The sequence below is a fragment of the Coenobita brevimanus genome, chromosome 68 (genome assembly GCF_032717465.1).
Source record: "Coenobita brevimanus isolate Jiangsu-jjx chromosome 68, ASM3271746v2, whole genome shotgun sequence".
NCBI lineage: Eukaryota > Metazoa > Arthropoda > Malacostraca > Decapoda > Coenobitidae > Coenobita > Coenobita brevimanus.
The window spans coordinates 8,271,652-8,293,908 of NC_137021.1; the positions used below are offsets into that span (position 1 = coordinate 8,271,652).

General features: G+C 40.3%; 1 protein-coding gene and 1 non-coding gene across 2 annotated transcripts in view; both read right to left on the reverse strand.

The window, feature by feature from the left end:
• LOC145405833 (uncharacterized protein CG43867) overlaps positions 1–22,257 on the reverse strand; it is a 329,511-nt gene that overhangs the window by 82,709 nt on the left and 224,545 nt on the right. The window contains exons 16-18 of the mRNA XM_080277076.1: positions 22,152–22,257; positions 14,179–14,291; positions 343–552 (exon numbers count right to left, since the gene is read on the reverse strand). Of these exons, the coding sequence (XP_080133202.1) occupies positions 343–552; positions 14,179–14,291; positions 22,152–22,257 (429 nt within the window). The remainder of the gene's footprint in view (positions 1–342; positions 553–14,178; positions 14,292–22,151) is intronic.
• On the reverse strand, positions 4,841–4,959 carry LOC145405918 (5S ribosomal RNA). The gene has a single exon (XR_013898457.1). It is a non-coding gene; the product is annotated as a 5S ribosomal RNA (ribosomal RNA).

The window sequence follows — 22,257 nt, forward strand, 5'->3', positions numbered from 1 at the left end:
ACTACAAAAGGCAACATGCCATAATACATCAGTATATCAAACTACAGTACATAGAATGTGTCTAAATGAGATGACAAAGTCTGATGGATAAACGAAATGGACTGAGGAAATAATCTCCTCTTACCTTAGCTAGTATCAGTTTCTTGAAAACTAAGAAAATTGTAAATACTCCAAGAAAAATGCATTAAAGAAGCAAAATCTATCTTAAAAACTAAACCCAATGCTCATTTTACATTTGGGAACATCTAAATATCATTACACTGCCCATTTTCTTCCTTCAATTTTGATTAAATATCGCTGATCCACCAGACTGGCGACACAAAGCAGGACGACAACACTTACTCTCGAGTGCTTGATTTTGTTCAGTGTCTTGGTTACCTGGACCCCGGGTTTGGCCTGCAGGTGCTTGGAGGTCTGTTTGATGAGTGCGCTGAGGAGCTCTGACTGCAGTTCAGGATATGTTAGGCACTGCTGCAGGGCATTCTGGCACAGCACTACATGGTAATCAATTCCAGAGGAATCCATCAGCACAGACGTGTACAGCTGGCAAGCCTGGTAAATAGTAGTGTTGGAGTAGATTACAGTGACTAGTATGAGTGTGGCTGGAATGGGAATTTAAGAAGATCAGTATTAATTTATTATACGATGTTTCTCACAATTTTCATCAAATCTGACTCAAGAATTGTACTTTGCTTGAATCAGTTACTGTATACAACATACTTAAAAATACAACAGCTGACTATTGACAGGTAAATTTCATGGTGAGTTAACACCTTGGTGGAAATCTGACTTACTACCAATTGTCACAATGGTTGGTGGTCAATAATTTGAGCATGGTTAGTTAATGCAGTGTTGCGAAGCTAAAACGTAGACTAAGAACTTCAAACAAATTGAACAACGTGTGATACAGTTTTTGCATGAATACACATATGCATTATGTTTAACAATATAAAGTTATTTCCCAACATTATCAAAATGCACATGCACATTAATGTCCACCAAGATGTTACTAATGTACACCCAATCATTGAGTAATGTGGATAATAGGGACTGGACAAGGACTGTGCTACCCAAGCCTGCATCCCTCAAACAATATGTTTGCATGTATAATGGTACAATGTGTTCTGGCAACTTTCCAAAACTCTCACTTTTACCCCTTCTTACCACTCTACCTGCCTTTTCTCGAATCATAAAGCCTTCGGTAGGGATGTTAGGCCACATACTTAGATGAAAATTTATGGGTTTCACAGTTTTAGGGGATGAAATGGAATGAAAATGTTTGCTAATCAGAAAAAAATTACTCTTTCATCCATGTGCTCTCCTAAGTTAGGGTTCAGTTTTACATTCTTCGTTCTCTTTCGCGCTTCCCAACAAATATCAAACCGACTGAGCATATGGCTAGTTGTTCTTTCTCTTATGCTCCACATAATGCCCTATGAGCTTCTGAGTCAGCATCAGGACATCATTATGATCTTTCACTGCTGCCAGGTTTGCATCACCAGGGTTCCCATGCAAATTCTTTATCTTCTCCCAGTCCTTCCAAATCGTTCCAATGGTGCTTTCATTCATGCCATGTTTATCTGCTATTTCTACGTGCCTCTTTCCCTGCTCTAACTCTTTTACTATCATGCTTCTGAGAATAATTTCTACATGCTTCTTTCCTTGCTCTAACTCCTTTACTATCTCATACTTCTGGGAATAATTTCTACCTGTCTCTTTCCCTGCTCCAACTGCTTTTTTATCTCATACATCTGGGCATATGTGAAGATGTGCTGCTTTCTGAGAGGCTGGGGCTGATCATACGGCATGACTAAGAGTCAGTGTCCTCGCTCGACACTCAAACACACACGCACACACACACACCAAGTCATGACAAGTATATAAACAAGATGATTAAGTTGATGTACTCTAATGTGGATGGAATGGTATCTAAATTATTAGAGATGAATGATTATGTCAGAGAAAATGAACCACATATAATATGCCTAACTGAAACAAAATTAACACCAAGGATATCAAATGACATCCTAAACTTAGAGGAATATAATATATGGAGAAGAAAGAGAAACTTAAACAAAAGGAGGAGGAATTATAATATTAACTAAGAAAAATTTAAAAGTCAGAGAAATAGAACCAGATATACCCTCACAAGTTGAACTGATTGTAGTAGAGATCAATACATCTGAAGGGAAAGTAATTGTACATGCCACCCAAGTCAAACACATGGGAAAGAGACAAATATAAGGATCTGGCAGAGAATACAATTCAGAGTTTTAGATCATTACTACATAAAATGGAAGAGAAATCAGAAAGAATTATACTACCTGGAGATTTTAATACAAATATAAATTGGAATACTCTAGACATAATAAGCCAAGAAAGCTGTTGGGACCAAAAGCTCCTGGATCTCGTGCAAGAGTTTTTCCTAACGCAAAATGTAAGGGAAAGCACCAGAAAAAGAGGACTCGATGTACCCTCAATGCTAGATCTCATATTTACAAGGCAAGAAAACGATATTGACAATTTAATATACCACTCTCCATTCGGCAAAAGTGACCATGCAGTACTAAATTGCAAATTAAGGATAGCATTTGACATAGTTAACAGCAATGAAAGTTACAGAAAGAGCCTAAACTATAAAAAGGGAAACTATCATGAACTAAAGAAGTACTTCTTAGAAACTGATTGGGGAAAGGAGCTTAGAGGACAAGATTTAAATGCTACCTATAAAAAATTCTGTGAACTTTATAAAATAGGAGTCCAGAAGTACATCCCAAAGCACAAAGAAGCAGAACAGAAAATAAAGAAATGGTTCAACACAGAATGTAAAAAATCAAAAGAAAAAAGAGATTTGTTGTGGAATAGATACAGAAGACACAACAGTGAAAGGGCATATAATTATTGCAAACAGGCAAGAAACGATTATACAAGAATAAGGAGGGAAGCCCAAAAACAGTTTGAGGAGGATATCATAAATAAAAGTAGTGATCAACCGAAGCTGTTTTACAGCTATATCAGAAGCAAAACCAAAGTAAAAGATAAAATACAATCCATTACGAACAAGGGAATCACCTGTACACAAGAAAAGGATATTTGTGAAGCACTAAACAAGAAATTCCAATCAGTTTTTACAGAGGAGAAATATTTTGAGAGGGATTATGTGGAACATGCATGCCCACACATACTACCAGATATACAAACATCAGAAAAAGTAATACAGGAGGAGCTAAGTAAATAAGACAAAGGAAAAGCAAATGGTCCTGATGAAATTTCATGTTGGATACTACGTGAATGTGCAAAGGAGTTAAGTAAACCATTATTTTTAATTTTCAAGAAATCCTTGAGTCAAGGTAAACTACCTGATATCTGGAAGAAAGCAAACATTGTTCCCTTATTCAAGAAAGGGAACAGACAAAATCCACTCAACTACCGACCAGTATCACTAACAAGTGTCGTTAAGCGAGGTATTAGAAAAGCTTATAAGAAAAGCTTGGATAAATCATCTAGAACACAATATGACAACAGAAAGACAGTTTGGTTTCAGAAAAGGAAAATCATGTGTTACTAATCTGTTGAGCTACTATGACATAGTAACAGACACATTACAGGAAAGAGAAGGATGGGTGGACAGTATCTATTTAGATTACAAGAAAGCATTTGACACAGTACCACACCAAAGACTTTTATGGAAACTGTACCATCAAGGAGGAATTCGAAGCAAACTGTATTGTTGGATGCAAGATTTTCTCATAAGAAGAGAAATGAGAACAGTACTAAGGGGAAATTACTCATCATGGAAAGAAGTGCCTAGTGGAGTACCACAGGGCTCAGTGCTGGCACCAATCATGTTTTTAGTGTATATAAATGATATAGACAGTAACACTGGAAATGAAAGCTATCTAAATATGTTTGCAGATGATGCAAAAATACAAAGAAGAATTACTAACACAGACTCTTGTAAAGAGTTACAAGAAGAATTAAATAAACTTCATGAATGGAGTAATACATGGCAAATGGAATTCAATGTGGACAAGTGTCACGTAATCAAGTTTGGTAAAAGTGGAAAAAGACCTGATTGGGATTATACATTAGGAAATAAAATTCTACACACATCAGAAAGAGAGAAGGACCTACGTGTGATTATCAATAACAGACTATCTCAAGCTGACCACATCAGAGAAGGTACGGAACATGTATACTATCTATCTATCTATTGCCAGACGCCATAATCCCTTACGGGGTGGCCATTTGACTCCGAGTTATTTGTTTTACAGGGAGGGGCACTAACCCTCCACCAACCCACTTGACACACAGGGAGCACGTGTGGTTTGGTTATATGGTTACCACCCAGCGTTGTAAATGGTTTCTTGGCTTACAGGAAACCATTTGGCTTGTCACTCAATGTAAAGCCACCTGTAACAGAAAGAAAAGGAATAAGAAGTGACAGGAAAGATAGGAGAAATAGGAAGAGAGGAGGGCAGGCACAAAAAAAGAATGATAAAGGCTAAGGAATAAGAAGTGACAGGAAAGATAGGAGAAATAGGAAGAGAGGAGGGCAGGCACAAAAAAAGAATGATAAAGGCTAAGGAAGAAGTAGGCAGCACTACATCAAGTGAGTGGATGATGATCGCCACCACCTACTACATAACATGTATACACTGCTTGCAAATATGAGAATAGCATTCACATACATAAATAAAGACATGCTATGAAAGATCATTCATTCATTCATTCATTGCCAGATGCCGTGTATCCCAAACGGGGTGGCCAACGGCTTAGAGTTAATTGTTTTACAGGGAGGGGCACTAATCCTCCACCAACCCCACTTGACACATAGGGACGCCAACAGCATCTGGTGTTCCCAGGCGGTCACCCATCCAAGTACTAACCAGACCCAACGTTGCTTAACTTCGCTGATCGGACGGGAAGCGGTGTACTCAACGTGGTATGGCCGTTGAAAGATAATAACATCATTCATCAGACCAACCCTGGAGTATGCATCAGTAGTCTGGAGTCCTCATCTCAAAAAACACATGACAAGATTGAAAAAATTCAACGGGCCGCTACAAGATGGGTACCAAGGTTATGGGATCCAAGCTACGAAGAAAGACTAAATAAACTGACTCTACCAACACTACAGGAGAGAAGGAAAAGAGGTGACATGATTATGCTATATAAATGCATATCAGGGAAGGAGAAAATAGACATAAATGATTACTTAACCTATGTGGAAGCATCAGCAAGAGGACACTGCAAAAAACTGCATAAGAAGAGAGGTGATAAAGACAAAAGGAAATTTAGTTTCCTAAATTGAGCAATTGATCAGTAGAATGCACTACTGAATGAAATAGTGTGTGCCAAAACAATTCACAATTTTAAGGATATGTACGATAAATATGGTTTAAGACACAGGACAGTACGATCTTGGCTCATTCCTGTAAAGATACAATTTGGTAAGAACAATTAGGTAAAAACACACACACACACACACACACACACACACACACACACACACACACACACAGGTCGCCGACAGAGACAGAGCTCTTCCTGGATCATGGGGAAATAATCGCTGAATCACCGACGAAAAGAAGACCAGCCTATTTGTGATTATGTTAATGAGTGCATGAGTGGTGGTCCCGTCAGATAGTAGTTTTAAAAAAATGCGGTTTCAGTCATAAAAGGAACAAGATATAGTGAAAAAAGAAAGTTTCCATATGGTTGACTCATGGCGGAAAGGGACGGTGCATTGTTTATAATCAGCAACAGAGAGTTTGAAGGCTTTTCTGAAGAGGATGTGGCAAATGGAAGTATTAAGTTGAACCAAACAAGAATAGCTGGTGTAGAGAAAACAGTGGAGAGGAATGTCCAGGAGATAAAAAAGGTATGGGCAGTAATTAAAGAGTTACAGGAATGGACTATAGAGCTGGAAAACGAGATCAAAAGTCTGCGAAATAAACTGGAAAAAATTTTGTAAACGTAGTGACGAACAAGAAAGAGAAGTTACTGAACTAAAAGTGAGCAATGAATCAGCCTCAAGTGAAATAAAACAGCTTAAGAGAAAGAATAAGAGGTTGGAAGAAGAAACAGACAGGATGAAAAACAAACTAGATGAGTATGAATCCAAATCAAGAATACAGGACGAGCACATTAAATAAATCAAGGAGCAACATAAGGGGAGGAAGAAGATTCAGGAAGAGGGAAATGTAAATTTGAAAGAGACTATACAGTAGAACAACAAAGCAAGGAAAAGGTGGAGAGGGAAGTGGTTAGGGTGCTGAGAAGTAGAGAATCTTTAGTCAGGGATGTAGCAATAAGAAAAAATGTGTAATAATTTCAGGAGTTAAAGAAAAACGTATGACAATAAGATCAGAAAGAGAAAAAGAGGAACGGAGTAAAGTTAAAGAAATAATATCAGTAGTCATGGAGGAAAACAACGAAGCTCAAGAGGAGACTGAGAAGTATTTAGGTTAGGAAAGTACGAGGAAGGAGGGGCAAGGCCATTGAAGGTAAAGTTTAAGTCCCAGGCAACAGTAAACGAAATTATCAGTAGATCATGGAAATTATCAGACAAGGAAGGGTTAGAAAATGTTTGGATATGGAGAGATGCAAATGAGGAAAAAGGAACTAAAATAAAGGAGTTAGTAAAGGAAGCAAAGGTACAAAACGAACAGAGAACGGAGGAAGAGAAGACAGTGTTTTATTGGAGAGTCATGGATCAGAAATTAAGGAAGTGGTACCAACGGAGAGAAGGAGAAAAGAGGGTATAAAAAACATTAAAAATAACTGGAAGGTGGCATATACTAATGTTGATGGTGTAACATTGGCAAGGCTAAAAATCAATGATTTTTTGAGTGTACATGAACCTGATGTTATGTGCTTTGTAGAGACTAAATTAAGAGAAGATATTGATGTTCATATGGGAGATGGTAAATACAAACTGTGGAGAAAAAAACAGAAAAGAAAAAATGGGAGGAGGAGTGATGATAGCAGTGAAGAACAACATAAATGTAGATACCGAGGAAATGAGAGAAGGCAGGGCCGAAGTGATAAATATGAAATTAGAAACTACAACAGGGAAGAAAGGTTGCTGGTTCCTTGAAAGCAGTGATAAGAAACAGGGAAGTGAGCATGGAAGTGAAAAAGTTACTACATGACAGTATTGTGATACCAACTCTAACGTACGGAAGTGAAGCTTGGACATTGTTGGAAGGACACAAGTCAAGAGTGAGAGCAGTGGAAATGAGTTATTTAAGAGGAGCCTGTGGAGTCACGTGGAGAGACAGGCTGACGAATGAGGATATAAAGGAGCGTTGTGGTGTGGATGTGGATGTGATAGGAAGCGTTATGAGGAACACACTGAGGTGGTTTGGCCATGTGGAGAGGATGGAGGGTGAAAGACTGACGAAGAGAGTGTATGTGAGGTGGAGGGGGGAAGAAGGAGGGGGAGGCCGAGGATGAGATGGAGGGATGGGGTGGAGAGGTATATGAGAGAGGGGGGTGTGAGTTGGGAGCAGGGCAGTGAAATGGCGGGGGACAGGGCGACTTGGAGGCGATTTGTTTGTGGCCACCCCAAACGGGATTGAGGCGTCTGGCAATAGATAGATAGATAGAAACTAGACAGAATAGTAATGGAGATATGGCAGTAGTGTATGTTCCCCCTAAGACAAGAGCATGGGAGTGATGATGAATACCAGGAAATGTTGTCAGACATGGCTAGTTATTTACAGAAAATGATTGAGAAAGGCAACAATATAATTTTAATGGGTGGCTTCAATTGTAAAGAGGTGAACTGGGAGGAATGGGACTCAGGAGGCAGCGAAGATTCGTGGGGCACAATATTATTAAATATAAAAATGAACAATGTGATGGCACAATGGGTCAAAGAAGAGACACGGTTCCGAGGTGAGGAAACACCAGCAAGACTAGACTTACTGTTTACCAAAGAACCCGATGTAACAGAATCCTCGAAATATCTGTGTCCTATTGGAAAAAGTGATCATGTGGTCATTGAGTTCCAGATGATAACAGGGAACGTGGAACCAAGTGACGAGCTTTATAGGCAGGGAAGATACAACTTTGGGAAAGCAAACTTTACAGGATTGAGAAAATTTTTAGAATATGCAGACTGGAGAAAATTCAGAGAAACAAGAGAGATACAAAGGAAGTGGGATATTTTTTTAGGCCTCTATAATTCGGGAGTGGAAAAATTTGTGCCAAGAGTAAGGGGGAAAGAAAACAGGAAAAAGGAGTGGTTTAATAAAAGGTGTATGATAGCAAAAAAAGAGAGAGACACGGTGTGGAACAATTGGAGAAAGAGAGGTAACAACAGAACAAAGGAAAAAAAAAAAAAAAAAAATAGAAATGAATACAGAAGAATACACTGACAGGAAGAAAGGAATTTTGAAAAAGGTATAATAGATCAATGTAAGGATGAACCCACACTGTTTTATAGATTTGTCAATGGCAAACTGAAACAAAAGGAAGGAATCACCAAACTGAAAGTAGAAGGAGAGGTCTATAAAGATGCAGCAATCCAAGCTGAAATAATGAACTAATGTTTCCAGTCAGCTTTCACTAATGAAAAGGAGTTTGTGGAAGGGGAGGGAGTGATTAGAAGTGTAGTGATAAAAGATATAAAAGTGGATGTACAGGAAGTGTATAAATTACAGGAAACTCAATATGTAAGGAAAGCCCCAGGACCAGATGGAATCTCTAACTGGGTACTGAAGGAATACAGAAAACAACTGGCAGATAAGATTCACAGTTTAATTGTGTTTTCTGGAAGAGGGGAAAGTGCCTCAAGAATGGAAGAGGGCAAATGTGGTACCAATTTATAAGGGAGGAAACAGGGAAGAACCCCTGAATTATGGACCAGTGTCCCTAACCAGTATGGTCGCAAAATTGTGCAAAAGAATTCTGAAAGATAGATGGATAAAATATCTGGAAGAGATGAATATTTTGGCTGATAGCCAGTTTGGGTTTAGAAGTGGAAGGTCATGTGTTTCCAACTTGTTGAGTTTTTACTTAAGAGTGATTGACATAGTACAGGAAAGAGATGGTTGGGTGGATTGTGTATATTTAGATTTGGAGAAGACCTTCGACAAGGTACCCCATAAGAGACTAATATGGAAATTAGAGCATATAGGAGGACTGAGGGGGAACCTCCTGGAATGGATGAGAGACTTTCTGAGAGACAGACAAATGAGGACAGTAATAAAGGATAGGATGTCTGGATGGAGGGAAGTAACAAGTGGAGTCCCACAGGGCTCGGTGTTGGCGCCATTAATGTTCCTATCTATCTATCTATCTATTGCCAGACGCCTCAATCCCGTTTGGGGTGGCCACAAACAAATCGCCTCCAAGTCGCCCTGTCCCCCGCCATTTCACTCCCCTGCTCCCAACTCACACCCCTCTCTCTCATATACCTCTCCACCCCATCTCTCCACCTCATCCTCGGCCTCCCCCTCCCTCTTTCCCCCTCCACCTCACTCACATACACTCTCTTCGTCAGTCTTTGACCCTCCATCCTCTCCACATGGCCAAACATCAGTGTGTTCCTCATAACGCTTCCTATCACATCCACATCAACACCACAACGCTCCTTTATATCCTCATTCGTCAGCCTGTCTCTCCATGTGACTCCACAGGCTCCTCTTAAATAACTCATTTCCACGGCTCTCACTCTTGACTTGTGTCCTTCCAACAACGTCCAAGCTTCACTTCCGTACGTTAGAGTTGGTATCACAATACTGTCATGTAGTAACTTTTTCACTTCCATGCTCACTTCCCTGTTTCTTATCACTGCTTTCAAAGAACCAGCAACCTTTCTTCCCTGCTGTACCCTTTCAAGCACTTCACCCTCCAAACCTCCATCCTTACTCATCACACTACCCAAGTACTTAAACGTACTCACATTTTCCAATTCCTCACCATCCAACCTCGCTGTACATTCACTGACTTCACCTCTCTCAAACACCATCACTTTACTCTTCCCTACATTCACCTTTAGATTCCATTTCTTACACACTCTCTCAAACTCCTCCACCAAGCCTTGCAGCTCCCCTTCGTCTTCACTCAACAACACGGTATCATCTGCAAACAACAGTACAGGGAGTTTCCAAACACTATCCTCTCTCACCAGGGCCACTCCAACATCCACTACCCTACCTTGTACCTCTTTTATTACCCCATCCATGTACAGATTGAACAACCATGGAGACATGACACATCCCTGTTTCAACCCAACTTTCAAAGAGAAAAATTCACTTAGTTCACCATCCACACGCACTGCAGCCTTCGCACCATGGTACATACTCTTCACAGCATTCAACAACTTCCCATCTATTCCATATATTCTTAACACTTTCCACAATCCTAGTCTATCCACCCTGTCATATGCTTTCTCCAAATCCATGAACGCCGCATACAACTTCTTTCCCTTCTCTAGAAGCTTTTCCACTAAAGATCTGAGAATGAATATCTGATCTACACAGCCTCTTCCCTTCCTAAAGCCTCCCTGTTCTTCTCCAACTAATTTCTCTGTTCTTTCTCTAACTCTGTCAATAAGTATCCTACCATACACTTTTCCTATTATACTAAGAAGACAAATGCCCCTATGATTACCACACACTTCTTTTTCCCCTTTTCCTTTGTACAAGGGAATAATTATACCTGACTTCCAAGCCTCCGGGACTCTACCTTCCTCCCAGGCCAATCTGCACATCTTCCACATCCATTCTACTACTATCTCTCCCCCATGCTTCAGCATTTCACCACACACTCCATCAATTCCTGGGGCTTTCCCCGATTAAACTTTCTTCATTGCTTCCACAACTTCTATCCTACTGATTTCTTCCTGTCTTCTCACCTCCCTCCTTCTTCCAGCCATTCCCCAGCCACTTATACTCGCATTACTTCCATCCTCCATGTTCAACAATTCCTTAAAGTGTTCTCTCCATCTGCTCACTTTTTCTCCCTTCTCCACTAGTAATCTACCATTTTTATCTTTCACTCCTCTGCTAACTTCACTTCCACCCTGTCTTACTCTTTTCACCTCTTTCCAGAACATTTTCTTACAGTCCCTCCACTTTACACTCAAATTCCTTCCAAATTCCTCATCCACTCTCTTCTTACTTTCTCTTACTAATCTTTTCACCTCTCTCTTTCTTTCTACATATAACTCTCTCTTCCGCCTCTCCACTTCTTCCACGCCCCTATTTCTCATCCATTCATTGTATGCTTTCTTCTTTTGTGCCACAGCCTGTTTCACCTCTTCAGTCCACCACGCTGTTCCTTGCACCCCCCTCCGTCTTCTCTTCCTTCCACACACCACATCACATGCTGCACATATTTCTTCTGTAAATATTCTACACACACCTTCCACGTCCCCCATCTGCTCCAACTCATATTTGCCCAATCGTTCCTCCACTTCTCTCTTATACTCTGCCTTTTTCTCATCCTCTTGTAACCTTTCCACTCTCCTTGCAACTACTCCTTCCTCTCGTCTTAATGTTCCTGATTTATGTAAATGATATGGTAGATGGAGTGAAGAGTTATGCAAGTATGTTTGCTGATGATGCAAAGATCTTGAGGAAGGTAGAGGTTGAGGAGGATTGTAAATGCTCAAGGAGGATCTGGATAGGATACACAATTGGAGCTGGATGTGGGAAATGAAATTTAATGCAAAGAAATGTAAAATATTGGAAATGGGTAAAAGTACCAAGAGGCCATCATTGAATTATTTGATGGGTAACGAACCAATCACAAAAGCGAGACAGGAGAAAGATTTGGGAGTGCTGGTCCAGGACAGTTTGTCACCTGAAAAACATTTTAACAAGGCAGTTAGAGAGACGTATAAACTCCTGACTAATATAAGAGTAGCTTTTAATTATATGTATGACGAGATGATGAAAAAATTGATAGTGGCCATGATTTGCCCCAGGTTAGAATATGCAGCAGTAGTGAGGTCCCCGCTCAAAAAGAAAGATATAAACAAGATTGAGAGAATACAAAGAACAGCAACCAAAATGGTCCCCAGTCTGGCAGATGTCATACAGAGAGAGGCTGGAAAAGCTGGATCTGCCTTCCTTAGAAGAAAGGAGAAAGAGAGGCGACATGATTGCAGTGTTCAGGACCATGGTGGGAATAGATAAAATTGACAAAGATGATCTGTTTTTATGGGATAAGAGAATAACAAGAGCACACAGAATGAAACTGAAGAAACCAAGCTGCTTGAAGGATATCAAGAAATATTGTTTTCCTTATAGATGTATAGACCTGTGGAATAGCCTGGACAAAGAGATTGTCCAGTCTAAAAACTTATAACGAGTTTAAAGCAAAATTTGACTTACTGAGAAACAGAGATGGGACCCCATGAGCATAGCTTATTTCCTGTATATCACAATTAGGAGGATGAGGTGGAGGGATGGAGTTGAGAGGTATATGAGGGAGGGGGGGGTGAGTTGGGGGGAGGGGAGTCAAATGGTGGGTGACAGAGTGACTTGGAGGCGTTTTGTCTGCGGCCACCCTTTGCGGGATTAGGGCGTCGGGCTATAGATAGATAGATAGATAGAAATACACACACACACACACACACTGATTGGGATTATAAGTTAGGAAATAAAACCCTATACACATCAGAAAGAGAGAAAGACCTAGGTGTGATTATCAATAACAGACTATCTCCGGCTGACCACATCAGCGAGAAGGTACGGAACATGTATACACTGCTTGCAAATATGAGAATAGCATTCACATACATAAATGAAGACATACTAAGAAGGATAATAACATCATTCATTAGACCAACCCTGGAATATGCATCAGTAGTCTGGAGTCCTCATCTCAAAAAGCATATTGACAAGATTGAAAAAGTTCAAAGGGCCGCTACAAGATGGATACCAAGCTTAAGGGACCTAAGCTACGAAGAAAGACTAAATAAACTGAATCTACCAACACTACAGGAGAGAAGGAAAAGAGGTGACATGATAATGCTATATAAGTGCATATCAGGAAAGGAGAAAATAGACATAAATGATTACTTAACATATGGAGAAGCATCAGCAAGAGGCCACTGCAAAAAACTGCATAAGAAGAGAGGTGATAAAGACGTAAGGAAATTCAGTTTCCCAAACAGAGCAATTGATCAATGGAATGCACTACCGAATGAAATAGTGTGTGCCAAAACAATTCACAAATTTAAGGATATGTACGATAAATATGGTTTAAGACACGGGACAGTACGAGCTTGACTCATTCCTGTAAAGATACAATTAGGTAAGAACAATTAGGTAAGAACACACACACACACACACACACACACACACACACACACACACACACACACACACACACACACACACACACCTCTTGCTGCACAGTGTCACAGTGTGGGTAGAACTTGGTGTAATGCATGAAAGGACTGACAGCCATATGCTCAGTCGGTCCAAAGTGAGTTGGGAAGAGCGAAATCGAATGGAGAATGTGGAACTGAATGCTAACTTACAAGAACACATGGATAAAAGAGAATTTTTTCTCTCTGATTAACAAACATTTTTATTCCATTTCATCCCTTAAAACTGTGAAACCCACGAGTGTGGAGTAGAACTCAGTGAGACATGAGAACGGACTGATAGCCATATGCTCTGTAGGTCCAAAATGTGCTGGGAGGTGCAAAATCCAACAAAGAATGTGGAGCTACATGCTAACTTGCAAGAACACATGGATGAAGGAGTGATTTTTTTCTGATTAGCATACATTTTCATTCCATTTCATCCCCTTAAATTGCAAAAACCTTAAATTTTAGTCTTATTATACCGCCTTGAGTGTGCCCAGACATGTACCCGAATTTAAAACGGCCAATCATGGTGAGTCTGGCAGGTGATGTCACCATGCACAACTTTCAAATTTCTTTGCCAGGCCTGCTGACTTCCGCATGAGCTTGAGTTTTTCCGCGTGTTGATTATGATCTGTTGCATTATGCTGAGCGCGTTAATACAAAAATGTTACTCAAGGACTGAGTGTACTGTATTCACAAAATTATGATACTGTTCCTACAACTCTTAACTTACCAGTACCTAATTTACCATCATTCACAAAACATTACCATCAAGTGAAAGAAAATGCATAAAATTATTATTATTAGAAGTAGTACTGCATAAATTAACTACAGCCCACCTTAAAGAGTTTGATTGCTTCTGCCTGTAGCTGCGACGATGGAAGGGAAGTGAGAGGTGAAGTGATGGGATCTTTACTATGCAGCAGCAGAGGGTGTCTCCACAACACACAGTCTGCAACAACATCACACTATTACAGCTTCCACCATACAATGCGATGTACTAACCACTAAACAATAACAGTCAGCGTGGTAGGTGGTGACGACAATCATCCACTCACTTGATGTAATGCTGCCTTTTTCTTCATCTTCATTATTCTATCTCTGTCTGCCCTCCTCTCTTGGTACTTCTCCCTTTCCTTCCTGTTTCATTTAATTACTTTTCTTTCCACTTCAGAAGGCTCTATACTGAGTGATAAAACTAAAGGTTCCCAATACCAAGGAAACCATTTACAATGCTAGGTGGTAACCATATAACCTGATAATGGGGTGATGTGGATCCTATACCACTATGGTGCCCCTGCTAACTGGGTGGAGTGGCACAAACACAGCATCCATCCAAGAACCAAACCTCCACACTTTTCTCTGTGACTCCCTGTTGTGAGGCGTTGTCAACTGCTAGGGAACATTGGTTCACTGCATAGGCCAGCCTTGCAGAGGTGGTTGCTTGTCTGCAGTTGATGGGTCTCTGCCAGACAGACCAGGTCTGATCAACAACAATAACATCAACTTTTAACATTTTATTGCATTCATATTTTTTCCTCTGTCTTACTTTAGCATTCTTTTTGCTTTTTCTTACTGATTCCAGTCAAAGGGCTCAGTAATATTTATCATAAAACTAACAAGCAACTCATCCCAACAGCCTTCTATCATAACCAACACTAACTCTTTCAAACTGGTGACATCTCATTTCTTTTTAATCAGGCCAACACTAGATGTCTTTACACAAGTCAGGAAAGGCCTAGAGTCATGAACAGGTTAATTATGGCAATAATTAACTCCAGTTCAAAATGTCACTCCTCAGCCAAACAAAATCATCGGGAGATAGCAAGAATTAAATGAAAATACATTTTTGGACTGAAGGGATGAACCTGACTAATGTTAGATGATTTTATTTGGCTTGGGTGAGATATACCCTGGCTGTAAGGGTCAATGCAAATTACCATATTTTGGACTTAAGTAATGGTTTCACAAGGGGTGCTGATATGCCTAATCAATAGAACCTTATGGATGAGCAGGGAACACTGTTTGCCGTGAAAATAGTTAATGTGAGAAGAATTTCCCTCTACTAAATCACTTTCCTGTCACTTCTTATTGCTTTTCTTTCATTTACAGGTGGCTTTACATTAAGTGACAAGCCAAATGGTTTCCTGTAAGTCAAGAAACCATTTACAATGCTGGGTAGTAACCATATAACCAAACCATACAGGCTCCCTACGTGTCAGCAAGTGGGTTAGTGCCTCTCCCCGTAAAATAAATAACTCAAAGTCAAAATTAGTGGCCACCCCTTATGGGATTATGGTGTCTGGCAATAGATAAATAGATAGATAGAAATAAAACTGCCTGGTTGTATCTTCAATGGGATCTTAAGTTTGTACAGTAGCTCCCAAAAGTATCTTTAATGTCTGGTGCAAAGGATGGCATAATGAACAGTATGAAACATGCTGGCTGACCATATGTCGTCTTGGTAAGGTTGGTAAGCGTGGTTGGCCATCATAGGTGCTAGGCAAATCAAAGCCACCATATGACTGCAAACATCCATTGACATGTAACTGGTAACCGTTCCATAATACTACGTTAATGAATATAACCCATTATGGAATATTATGCTGTTCTACATGCATCTCGGGAAACATAGTAACAACAATGGGCTGAGTTGCCATGTTTGAATATGAGTGAAACCACAGATCATGAAACAATGAGAGAAATGTCCATTACAACTGTTTTATTATCACAACCACAAATGTGTCAACAATGCAAAGGGTCTGCATGTTGAACTATATTAACCACGTACCATTATAATCTATACCATGTGGGCGACATCTCAGTGTCGGAAGGTATTGTGATTTTGTGTTTCATTACACGAATGGCACAGCTTCATAGCAGGTGCAGGCCTACCATCTGTTGCCACCTCAAGCAACACATGTCAAATAACATTGTCCATTGTGTCAGACTGTACAGCACATTATTTTATTCTTTTTCTGTGTCTGTCCTCCTCTCTTCCTATTTCTCCCATCTTTCCTGTCACTTCTTATATCCTTCCTTTCCTTCACAGGTGGCTTTACATTGAGTGACAAGCCAAATGGTTTCCTGTAAGCCAAGAAACCATTTACAATGCTGGGCGGTAACCATATAACCAAACCACACGTGCTCCCTACATGTCAACAAGTGGGTTGGTGGAGGGTTAGTGCCCCTCCCCGTAAACAAATAACTCAAAGTCAAATGGCCACCCCTTACGGGATTGTGGCATCTGGCAATAGATAGATAGATAGTTTGGGGAGCTACTGTACACTGCTTGGTCGAGTGCTAATCAGGATAGTTTTCAACCTGTTACCTTCCAGGGTTTCTTTCTGTTGAATAAAATAATCTGGACCTTGGACCTGAGAAAGTGTCACTCAAGATTGTTTTTAATCTGCAACCAACCAATTAAGTCCTGATCTATATCCAAACAGATCACAGTCTTATAAGGAGCTCTATTTGCAAGGTACCTGTAAAAACTTCTATGCCATATGTGCCTACCCATGAATATGGTTGTTGTTATTTTTGTTGTTGTCATTGTTGATGTTGTTGTTTTCCCTGACTTATCTGGATGTGAACCCAGTGGACTAAGGACTGAATATGCCAGTCTCTTGCAGCCTATCCCCTCCTTCTGAGCAGGAGAGAGGGACCAGATGCTTGCATAACCAGGCAATGGAGCTGCCCAGTTATACTGGTTATCTCATGAAGACTGCCTACAGGTATCAGTCAGTTTACAAATGGGTTCCACTGACCAAAACCACAACATTAAGTAAATAAACATAAACTGATGATGTTACAACATGAATTCACTGGGGTACAGTATACATTAATGGAGAACCTAAGGCTGATCCTACAGGTAGTACTTTCACTGAATTAAGTCTAAATCCAACGTAAATAAAGTGCATAACTACCTAAAACACCACATACTGGTGCAATAATCCATAGTACATGATTTTTCTTCATCCAAGAAAGGTCCACAAGCTGCTTTGAAAAGGGGAGGATAACAACACGAATAGAGGGACAGTCATAAAAGGTAGGATGGCCCTTCAAGCCAGCAACTGGAGGAATTTACCACGCAATTTACTAGCTTCTTCAGGGTTCAGTGCTGATGAAGTTATGAACTGCATCTAATTATATATTTATCATCATCATCATCATCATCTAATTCTACACTGCCCCATGAGAAGCGTAGGAGCCCAGGGCTAGGAAAGTTGGTCCTGACAATTGAGACTGACCAATCTCACTCATCCCCGAGTGTCATTACATAAGCAATAAACCCCAACCATCCCTTGGATATAAACCTGCACAGGCTCAATCTGATTGGAGCCCCTTAATTACCCACTAAACCATCAGATGTCACTGTTTGGTTACTGCGTATGGTTACTACCAAGCGTGGTAAATGGTTTCCTGGTGTACAGGAAACCATTTGGCTTGTCACTCAGTGTGGAATCATCCACAAGGAGAAGGAAGAGGATAGAGTGAAGGGAAAAAAGGACAGCAGAGCGAGTGTAGAGTCACTTGTAGGCATAAGGAAGAAGAAAGAATGAAAGAACGGCAGAAGAGGACGGAAGGAAAAAAAGGAAGGAAGAAAGGAAAGGGCAGTCACCTGAGAGCAATACTACATCAGGTGAGTGGATGGTGAGTGCCCCCACCTACCACAACATATCTATCTACTGTATCTATCTATCTATCTATCTAGGGCAGTCACCCGAGAGCAGCACTACAAGTGAGTGGATGGTGAACGCCCTCATCTACCACTACATAAATATATCTATCAACCCATCTATCTATCTATCTATATCATCATCATCATCTACTTCAGTTTTATCCCAATCAGGAGCGTACGAGCCCAGGGTTTGGCAAGTTGGTCCTGACATCTAAGATGAGAGTGACCAACCTCTCATCTGTGTGGCATTCCATAAGCAATAAACCTCAACCATCCCTTGGATAGAAACCTGCACAGGCTCAATCTGACTGGAGCGCCTTAACTCCCCACTAAACCATCAGGCGCCATAATTTGGTTATATGGTTACCACCCAGCATAGTACAGGTATTTTGGTTTCCTGGTATACAGGAAACCAGTTGGCTTGTCACTCAGTGTAGAATCGCCCATAGGCAGATGGAAGAGGAAAGAATGAAGGAAAAAAAGAAAGAAGAGGGAGTGTAAAGTCACCCGAAGGCAGAAGGAAGAAGAAAGAATGAATAAAGGCAAAAGAGGAAAGAAGGAAGGAAGAGAGGAAAGGGAAGTCACCCGACAGCAGCACTACATCAAGTGAGGTGAGCTCCCCCACCTACCACAAATTTATAAAATATATACAGTAATCCCTCATTTATCTGGACATAATAGAACCAAAAGCATGACTGGGTAGTGGCAACATCTGGATAACGAACACTATTCCGTTACCACACCCAGACTCTACCTATACCCACCTCCAACCTATCCCTAACTTATTTGTACAGTACCTACAGTATGCTTAATTTGGCAGTGTCTTCCAGTCATCCAGGAATAATTACACATCAAAACACACACAGGAATATCCAAAGTAATACTAAACACCAAGAAAACAATGCAGAAAAAACAATGAGAACCAAAAAACACCCTACCTAAACCCTACTGTCTGTACCGTACCCCTCCTTATTTTGGCAGTGTTTTCCAGTCATTCTGCCATACTTTAACGTCAAAACATATAGTATTATCCAAAATTATTTTCAAAACCAAGAAAACCATGCAAAAATAACAATGAAAACCAAAAAACACCCTACCTATACAACACTGTATGTACAATACCCCTTAATTTTGCCACTGTTTTCAGGTCAATCTGCCACATTTGGGGAAAAAAAAAAAAAAAAAAAAATGAAAATCACCCTACCTATACACCACTATATAGACAGTCCTCCTAATTTTGGCATTGTTTTCAGGTCAATCTGCCACATTCAGACATCAAAACACACATAGGAATATCCAGAGTAATGCAAAACACCAAGAAAACCAGGAACAAAAAAAAAAAATTAAAACCAAAAAACACCCTACCTATACGCCACTGTAGGTGCGGTACCCCTCCTAATTCTGGCACTGTTTTAAGGTCAATCTGCCACATTTGGACATCAAAAGACACATAGGAATATCCAAAGATGCTATACACCAAGAAAACCATGAAAATAAAACACTGAAAACCGAAAAACACCCGACTTACACACAACTGTATGTACAGTACTCCTCTTATTTCTGGCACTGTTTTCAGTTCAATCTACCATATTTAGACATCAAAACACACACAGGAATATCCAAGGTAATGCAAAACACCAAGAAAACCATGAAAAAGAAAAAAAAAACACTGAAAACCAAAAAAACATCTGACCTATACACAACTGTATGAAAAGTACTCCTCCTAATTTTGGCACTGTTTTCACATCAATCTGCCATTTTTAAACATCAGAAAACACATAGGATTATCCATACTAATGTTAAACATCATGAAAACAGTGCATAAACAACAAAAATCAACAAAAAAACTGACGACGGTTTGAAAATCTGTTGTGTGATGAGTGATTGCTCCGAGGGCTTAAAAAAAAAAAAAAAAAATCCAAGGCCAAATATGCCGCTGTAAATTGGTCATATTGGTATAAATCATATACCATCATCTTCGCTGCTGTTTATACTATAAGCTAATAAAAATACATAAAGAAGACAAGTAAGAGTATGAAATTCAAGCAGGAATAAAGTGTTCAAGAGTAAAACTTACCTTCATATAACTTACTACCATACTAATTCAAAATTTGCTAGCATCTTCCAACAGTTAAGCAGAATTTCATGAGCTTTCTTGTGGTCAACTCGGAATTTCCATACAACCAATAGTAGTCGAATATATTGCAAAAAAAAATTTGAAAACTCACCATCCATCCATCCATCATCCAATCCTACGTTGCCCCATGAGGAGCATAGAAGCCTGGGGATAGGCAGTTGGTCCTGACATTTAAGATGAGAGTGACCAGCCTCTCTCCTCCCTGAGTGGCATTACATGAGCAATAAACCCCAATCACCCCTTAGATATAAACCTTCACCAGTTCAATCCGACTGGAGCACAATAATTACCCACTAAACCACCAGGCGCCAAAATTTGGTTATATGGTTACCACCCAGCATAGTAAATGGTTTCCTGGTGTACAGGAAACCATTTGGCTAGTCACTCAGTGTAGAGTCACCCACAGGCAGAAGGGAGAGGAAAAAATGAAGGAATGAAAGACAGAAGAGGGAGTGTAAAGTCACCCATAGGCAGAAGGAAGAGAAAAGAATGAAGGAAAAAAAGACAGAAGAAGATGGAAGGAAACATGGATGGAGGAGAGGGCAGGGCAGACACCTGATAGCAGCACTACATTGAGTGAGTGGATGGTGGGCGCCCCCATCTACCTACCTACGAGACAATGTTATCACCACGGATGAGGGTAGGAACTGAGGGAGTGAGGGGGGAGCCGGGAGGGTACAGAGAGGGACAGGAGGAGGGGGGAGAGAGGCGAGGCTGTGGGCAGGATTCTCCCCCTTCTGTCAACAGGCGGATGGGCTCTTTTGCCATACATTTACTCGTGGTTGGCGGTCTGTTAGACACCGAGTGGCCATGAGAAAACACAAAGCACTGTGACCGGGTGACTTTTGGCCTTCAAGAGAGAGGTGGATGGCCACTGTCATCAAACATGTATTTGTGGCTTGTGGTCTGTGTTCCCTGGAGGTGGCGGTTGGGAAAGACTTAGCCCCCAGGGCCGCACGACATTAGACATTCGGTGGGAAATGCGCACAGACATTTTGACACCACTTGCGGGGCAGTCATATTACACGGGTGCTGGAGGTTCACTGGGAGTGATAGGACGAGTGCGCAATTTTGACCATTCAGTACAGGGGTAGACGGACATTTTAGCTCTGGTTGTGGATTACAGACTACGTCCCGTTCACGGCTCGAGCCCCGCGGCCTTGATGCCAATGTTTGGACACGTCAGCTGCCCGACCGAAGTTCTCGGACACTTTTACATCCCGATAATACAGTATTAAATAAATTCGGATAATGGTTTAATGGAGCCAAGGTCCAGTGTCCGGATACTGAACACATCCGGATAATGAACATCTGGATAGTTGAGGGATTACTGTATATATATATATATATATATAGATAGATAGATAGATAGATATACTGTATATAGATATATATATATATATATATATATATATATATATATATATATATATATATATATATATACACACATCAACTTGGAAGTAGAAAAATAACAAAAAATCTCTTTAACTCTGTATAGCTAAGGTAAAGGAAAGAGAACTCCAAGAAATTTCTGCTGATTCTTTCTGCTCCAACCCTAGTATCATGGAGGTTTTAAAATGAAGGTTGTATCTATCTACTCCTACTTCAAAAATCTCTCATAAACCTAATAAAATTGTTTATATAGAAAAAAAGTGCTACTACATTGATGGGGTTGATTCTCTTACTAACATGATCATCTGGGTGCACTGACTTCAACACACAAGAATTGCAACAGCATGCACTTTTCATCATTCAAAGAGCAGTTAGTCTTTCCTTTCTATGTGTACAGTACATCTTAATGGCATCATAAGCTACGTACATAATGACTCTCCCTCCTTGTCTATTCTATCAAATTTCCACTTTAATCCACCTTTAGTTAGCCTGTATAAATTATTCATGGTCACTAAATTTTATTGCTGTCTAGAGGAATTTTCCATTTTAACCCACTGCAGGTTTCCAGCCCTACACATTAACAACTGAAAATAACTTACTTGGGTCGCCATCAAGTTCCATGAGCTTTTGAACCAATTGTTCATATTGTGTTCCTGCATTCGGGCCACCGCCAGATACAACAGTCAAGTGGTAAAGCCAATTGTC